The 7,880-nt window shown below is 42.3% G+C and overlaps 1 protein-coding gene across 1 annotated transcript in view; it reads left to right on the top strand.

Annotated features, from left to right (window-relative positions):
• The window catches only part of znf131 (zinc finger protein 131), a 9,479-nt gene extending 5,809 nt beyond the window's left edge, over positions 1-3,670 (top strand). Inside the window, exon 7 of the mRNA XM_062999495.1 lies at positions 942-3,670. Within this exon, the coding sequence (XP_062855565.1) occupies positions 942-1,460 (519 nt within the window). The 3' untranslated portion in view covers positions 1,461-3,670. The remainder of the gene's footprint in view (positions 1-941) is intronic.
• The last annotated feature ends 4,210 nt before the right edge of the window (positions 3,671-7,880 follow it).

Here is a 7,880-nt window from a genome sequence, read left to right as displayed (position 1 = left end):
TGTGTGTGCATCTGTCCCCCATCTCTGGTGGGAACTTCGGGCAGTGATGATAAAACAGATACCTGGCTTACCATGGACATTCTAATTCATCCCCAAAAAAGTGGTTTTGTACTGAACAAAGCACAGGTCAAAACTGTTCTTAAACTGGTTCCATGGACTTAACAATGGGTTCGGTGGACTTCAGTGACCTCCCCAGTCACCAGATCTGAACCCAACGGAGAACCTTTGGGATCTGGTAGAATAGGGCGGAGTCGTGACGGAGAAAAGAATAATAAGAAATAAAATCATTTTAACAGGCGCATAAAGACGAAATGAACTTGTACGTGGACGCCCCCTTGTGGAGGCTTTACGTTACACCTTGTAAACCACAACTGGACCAAATTGCCACTATTTTTATTAATTAGGTATATTTTGTTTTGATGCGTTTTTTGTGTTGCCTCGAACAAAATGTGGGTCGACCCTGAAATAAAGAGTCACAGAAGGAATGTAAAATGGCCAGTTGGGGGTCATAAAAGTAAGCACGTGCTCAGCAGCAAAACTAGGATAGACTGTGGCATTCTACTGAACTTCCAGGTTAAACTCTGTACGCAAGGCAGGTTGGGTCCATGGATTCATGCTGTTTATGCCAAATTCTGACTCTGGCAGCTGCATGCCTTGGCAGCCTGTGCCCACTGAGGCTCACATGGAAATTCGGAGAGTGTGATAAGAAGGAAAGAAAATAATCACCCTTTATACTCCCATCAGTGAGCTTGTACGATGGACGATTCTAAACCAGCTAGAACTGGGTTTTGTCACATATGCCACCTTCCGGTAACACTCCATTGTAGCAGTATTCTTGGAATATTGGAATATGACTACTGGCAATCATGCCCTCAGCATATCTACACGCTCTAAGTAGTGATTAAGTACGTAGTGTACACTTACTCTGCTCTGTTCCTCAGGTGTGTGGTGAGGTGTTCAACAGTTGGGACCAGTTCAAAGATCACCTGGTGATCCACACGGGCGAGAAACCCAATCACTGCACGCTGTGCGACCAGTGGTTCACTCACTCGCGGGAGCTCGGCGTCCACCTGCAGCAGGAGCACCCGGAGGCCGCGGAGGACGGCGCCACGGCGGAGGAGCGGGTGGAGCTGCAGGTCGGCGTGATGGAGCAGCAGGTGGTCCTGCCGGGCGGAGTGATGGTGGAGGGACACGTGGCGCTGCAGGACGGCGTGGTGGAACAGGTGGTGGTGATGGAGGGTCACGTGGAGCTCCAGGACGGCGCGGTGTTGCCGGGCGGGGTGATGGTGGGGGAGGGGGTGGAGCTGCACAACGGGATGATGGGGGAACGGGTGGTGCTGCAGGACGGAGTGATCGTGGAGGAGGGCGTGGTGATCTCGGGAGGCGACGACGGAGAGACGGTGCTGATACAGGTGGAGGAGGACGGCGTGAAGGAGGAAGCTCAGACTGTGACCGTATGAAACGGATAGTGGATTGTGGACGGACGATATTTATTTTTACAAGCAGATCATAATTCTCCTACATCATCCAGTGGTGTGAAAAAGTATTCGCCCCCCTATTGATTGCTACAGTTATTGCGTAATTGTTCTATCACATGATCACTTCTTTTCACCTGATTCTGTGAATCATCTGTCCCTCATGTAGGTGCCTCGTCCAGCCAGCAGAGGGCGCAATCGACCACCCCGTCATGTCTGTGTGGCACAGCTGAGACTCAAATTCCAGAGCTCGACATCTCAGATCGCTTCTTTTCACCTGCTAGGGGCAGAGTAGCGAGTGCAGAAAGCCACGCACTGCCATCCGTGAGATAGTATTTGTCAGCAGGATTGTCCCTCCCACTAGACACACACACAGTCAGTCGTGTGTCTGTGTAGCCGCCCAGCTGGCTGATAGCTGTGTGTTAAATGTATAGAACCTGGGTTATATCAGACAGGTGCAAATACTTTTTCACACCACCGTTGCAACAGTAAAGTCCAACTAGAAACATAAATTTGGTATTTGGTTACCAGAAGCTGTTTTCCGGACGATTTGAGGGTGAAATATATCATGAAGGCGTGTCCCAATAATTCTGAACAACATACAAATAAAACAACCAACAAACACCCTTAACATTAACCGATACACCGATCAGCCATAACATTAAAACCACCTCCTTGTTTCTACACTCACTGTCCATTTTATCAGCTTCACCTACCATATAGAAGCACTTTGTAGTTCTACAATTACTGACTGTAGTCCATCTGTTTCTCTACATACCTTATTAGCCTACTTTCACCCTGTTCTTCAATGGTCAGGACCCCCACAGGACCACCACAGAGCAGGTATTATTTAGGTGGTGGATGATTCTCAGCACTACCGTGACACTGACAGACACAGCAGCGCTGCTGGAGTTTTTAAATACCACGTCCACTCACTGTCCACTCCATTAGACACTCCTACCTAGTCGGTCCACCTTGTAGATGTAAAGTCAGAGACGATCGCTCATCTATTGCTGCTGTTCGAGTCGGTCATCGTCTAGACCTGCATCAGTGGTCACAGGACGATGCCCACGGGGCGCTGTCGGCTGGTAAGTGGAGCTGATAAAATGAACAGTGAGTATAGAAACAAGGAGGTGGTTTTAATGTTATGGCTGATCGGTGTATATCGGTGGAGTCCTGATTCTATCTCTCGATTTCATTTCAGACATCAGTGGCACCTGAATAATCAAATATCTTATCAAATCATAAGTCTGACAATGATTGGACGATTACATAACATCAGCCTGTTAGCCAATGAGATCCAGTACATGCCCTCCATAGCAAACAGGGAGTCTGAGGGAGTGGCTCGGTTCTAACTCGGTTCGCTGTACGATACAGCCTGCGATGTCTCTCCGGCCAGCGCGGGGGCGGTGCAGGTAGCAAGAGAAGTTCAGTAGGTGATTGGCAGCCCTGGTAGTAAATGTGATGTCGGTTGAACTGATTTATTGGTACACGCCTTCAAAATCAGACAGGAATGTGAATAAATAAACACTTTTATTTACTTTAACGATCAGTTTCTTTAACACCAATGCGTCTCTGTTTTCATTCTTTCATGTTTGTCTTTTTTTTATATGAAAACGTTTCGTTTGGTTTCGATCATGCCGATATTCAGCTTTACTTCAGACTCAGACTCATTCTGTATGAACAACTATTTTTTATTAAACTGATGTGTGTATAAATCAGATAAATCCAGTTCTGTGAAATTGTGTGGCCGAAAGTATTTGGACACCCGACCATAAGCTTGTTGGACGTCACATACTAAAAACAAACAGTATTAAAAGAACAGCCGCTCCTCTGAGAAAGCTTCTGACAAGATTCTCTGAAGAATTTGTACTGATGTTGGTCGCAAAAATCTCAGTTGATGTTCCAGTTTGTTCCAAAGCTGTTCATTAGGGCTGAGGTCAGGGCTCTGTGCAGAACACCAGAGTTTGTGTGTACACAGTCACACAAACATATAATGTTCTTTAGGTCATTGATTTATTATACTTGTTAACAATTGAAACACACGAATTCAGTCATTTCAAGGGGTGTCCAGATACTTTTGTCCATACAGTGTATGATTAAAATAAAGACTGAATCAGATCAGAAGCCTGAATATCAGAATCTCATCAGTTCATTTCAGATGCTTGTTTATTTGTACAGAGAATAAAATGAATCAAACCGTTTCGTTTTGCCTGAACTTGGACTACATGCACTCTGGATTTTGTTATCAGTATCAAGGAGCAGTGCTAGCGTCCTGAACTTCAAAAGGCTGCTGGTTCAAGTCCCACCACCGCCAGGTTGTGAAGTGCTGAACTGTATTTATATATATGGTCCGACATCATTCTGATCGTGTCATTTTCTGCTCTCCGGCCGTCTTAACCCACAACACACACAATGTGTAAATGTTCCAGCCAGCTTCCGGCGTAGTGATGAAGCGTCGCTCCCTACTTAAAATGGTGGAATACCCTACGTAGTGCACTTCACAGTAACAGATCATGTGAATGGAACGCTCCTACAGAATCGGCGCTAATGATTGTAAGAACCGCTTTCTGAACCAATCAGAGCTTCTGATTGTAATTGTTAGTAAGAAATGCTGTTATTTGCATTTATTCAGTTTGCAGCGTCACACAGATGACGTGGTAATGAAACGCTCGATCGGCTTTCTAACGACTTCCTGTTTTACTTCACAACCGGGAAAAGTTTGGAGGTTTTTAAATATAAGCACATTTACAAAATAACGGATTCTATTCCTAATGGGACACGCGGTTATAAATTTAATAGCATCTAGAAGAACAGAAGCTAAGGTAAGCAGCGGTTATGGATTTTTTGCTGTGTTTGGGATTTTGGCCGTTGTGCCGTAATTTGCAATGAAAACAAAACGTCAGTTTAAGCTTTTAACTGGAACCTAGGAAAGTAAAGGCACGAAGTAAAACAGCTAAATACACTCGCTAATCTGTTGTTGTTTTATCTGAACTTACAGATTATTTCTTTATTTCTACACTACATTTTCAATATGTGTTTTGTGTTTATTATATTGACTCGTGACTTGACTCGGACTCTAGCCTAAAGACTCGTGACTAGACTCGGACTCGTATTTTGTGACTTGTGAACATCTCTGGTTACAATTAAAGACACTGGATCAAAACGTCTGCTAAATGCAGCAAATGTAAATAATACTTTTCTAAATCTTGGTCAGGGTCACAGTGCTTCTGGCACCTTCCAGAAACACCGTACACAGGGCAGAAATGTAAGCTGGACATACTGTCGATTATAATTTATTATAGGGCATCACACACACCAGACTCAGCATCATCAAGTTTTAGAGGGTAAAGCTGAAAAGAAACTCTAGTACCCATAATAAAACCCAGATGAACACTGGGAGAACATGCCAAATCCCTCACAAAGACCAAGGATCAAGCTTGGATTTCCAGGTCTTATGTTGCTGTGTAACACCCACACTACCTGCTGTTCGACCATGCCAAAGTTCTTGATCAGACAGATTGGTGCCCTGTTTAATATGTATGTCCACCCATGTGCCTGGTGTTCCCAGGTTAGACCCTGGACCCACAGTAACCCTGATCAGATTGAATGGATTAGTTGCATGTCCATCCCTCAGACATTAGTTGAACATTTACTCTGGTGCTTGGGAACAGAAAGTTTTAGTAATTATTTCTAGGTGTGAATAAAGGTCTTGTGTGTGTTGGATTGGTTTCTAGGACTCATTCCTGCCGGATACACAGCGACCGTGATCAGATTTGCGGTTAGCGTAGCTGAAAAACCGTTTGGGTTTAGCAGCTCTGTCGCTAGTTTAAACCAGAGCGGTAGAGAGAACAGAGTGGCGACACTCCCATAGGGAACCGTTGGAAAGGGGGCGGGACATTTTTTCTGCGCAGCTTCCGGGTTGTGGAGCTCTGTATAGTTCCAAACAACCCATAGAGCCCCATTCATTTCCACTACTTATCAAACATTTTTAGCTGTATGTTGCTTTGTTTTAAAAAAATTATGAATTTAATGTCATTAATATACTTAATACTGTTATTGTTTAGCATTTGCTCAGCACTAAATGTTACATGTTTATCTTAATTAATAGGTATAACCCAATTTAGCTTAGTCAGTTAAGCTTAATTAATGACACACGAGTCTTTTCACCTAAAATGAGTTGATTAATCAAGAGTCTTGTTACAGAAATGATCATAAAACATTAGAACCACAATAAATCATTATACTTTTACTTTCATACTTAAGTACATTTGAAGGTAAATTTAGTTTAGTACTTTAGTGGAGGTAAAGAGTATTTTTACTTTTACTACTACTTTTACTGGAGTAATATGTTACCTTGGATATCTCTACTTTAACTCAACTAAATGGTTTGTGTACCTTGTCCACCACTTACATTAGACAAAATGAACTAGTGCATATTCATAATGAATTCATTAATGTATTACATGTAGGAATCAATTATTAATCACTCATGAAATAAGAGATGAATGAATGCTTTTTCATGTACCTGCACTATAATGTTTTTGGTACGGTAATGTGTTTATCAATCTGTTCATTCAGTGCAGGTAAACCTTATGAATCCAGCACATGACTTAGTGTTTAGCCAAAATGATTATTATTATGAATCCTCAGGAAAGTGAAGGGAGATTAGTTTATGCAAAAAACAAAACATAAAAAACTTTAATGTCTATACTGTATATTGTCTCTACTACTTAATGATATCGCATTATGTAATGTATGCTATTATAATGTACTGTGTGTTAACAAGAACGACCTATTAACAAGTCATTATAAACATCAATCTTCCACTTTATATACCAAATTGACATTAAAGCAGATGCAGTAAATGTAAACGCAGTTGAAAATACCCAGAAATTGTACAAATGTTTATTATTTGCCGTTTAATATTTCATTTACTGCTGCCTGTCCCATATGAGAACATGACAGCGCCGGGTTTGTTTGGAACTATTGAGGGTTACATGAACCACGTGACCGCGTAGCGGCGAGATCAAGGAGTGTCGCAACTCTCTCTATCTACGGCTCTGGTTTAAACTGAAGCCTGAAGCGGGACTCATTGATTGGTCAAAATTGAAGCGGGTCCCGCCTCATGCTGCGCTCTGATTGGATGAGAGTGCTGTCAGTCAGAGGTGTGTGCGCGTTGTTTTGAGCAGCAGTAGATGTGATGATGATGCTGATGATGGAGGATGCTGAGCTCCGTGCTGCTGATGCTTTACACCAAAACGGTAAGATATTCATCACATAGACTAATTTTTACATAAGATATAAAATTTATTATCATTAAAGTCATAATTTAACCTTCATATGTGGAGCACTTCTAAATTTCTGGTTGATCTGGTTGGTTTTTAGTGCTTTAGTAATAAATCAAACGATCATCACGATTATTCATCACATTAATCGAACCGATTTAGACAGAGAATCTATTGTACTATCATAAATCTACATTAGATTCAGGTCTACAGATTATTACTTACTTTATATAATCAAAAATTTTCATTTTGTACATTATTATTAATATTTATAATGTATATAATCATTCAACCATTCGGCCACTTTATTAGGAACCCTGGTTCACCTGCTCATTCATGTAATCATCCAGTCAGCCAGTCGGATCAGGATCTTCAGCTCATCTTCACATTAAACATCAGAATAGAGATGTTGGTGCCAGTTGGGCTGTTTTAAGTTTACACTGGTACGAATGGTAGAGAAAAAACATCCAGTGAGCGGCAGTTCTGAGGGCAGAAACACCTTGTTGACTAAAGTACTGAAATAACGTTGGCTGACGGTCAAACCCTGAAAGAAAGTGAAGTTTCAACCCTGTCAGACAAACTCAGGAGGGCACAGTAGGCACTGTCAATTACCATTTATTACAGGGCATCACACACACACACACACACCTGTTGGCAAGATGTTTGGCATGTTCTCCCCATTTCTACGTGGGCTTCCTTTAAGTACTTGGGCTCCCTCCAATCTTCCAAACATAAGGAAAGAGGACTGACTGCTGTGTTTAATGGATTGACATTCTGTTCAGGATGCAGTCCAGCCTCGCGTCTAGTGTTTTCGAGTGGTACCGCACCCACTGTGACCCTGACCAGGCGGAAGAGGTTAATAAAAATGAATCGATGAATGAAAAAAAGACAAATTTGCTTTTTCTGTCCTGCATGTCATCCGTGTTTTATAAAAAACACAAATTTGAACTAACTGTTTCATACTGGTCAGGGTTGCGGTGAGTCCAGTACTACCCAGAAACACTGAATGCATGAACACTGGAACGCTTTACCAACTGTGAGTCCAGTTACACCCTGGAACACTTGGTGCATAACACATATAAAACAATCCAGGGCACCAGATCACATATTCACTCAC

Source organism: Trichomycterus rosablanca, chromosome 7, assembly GCF_030014385.1.
Source record: "Trichomycterus rosablanca isolate fTriRos1 chromosome 7, fTriRos1.hap1, whole genome shotgun sequence".
Taxonomy (NCBI): domain Eukaryota; kingdom Metazoa; phylum Chordata; class Actinopteri; order Siluriformes; family Trichomycteridae; genus Trichomycterus; species Trichomycterus rosablanca.
The sequence above is the reverse complement of the archived record's forward strand: the minus strand, read 5'-3'. Positions and strand labels throughout refer to the sequence as shown.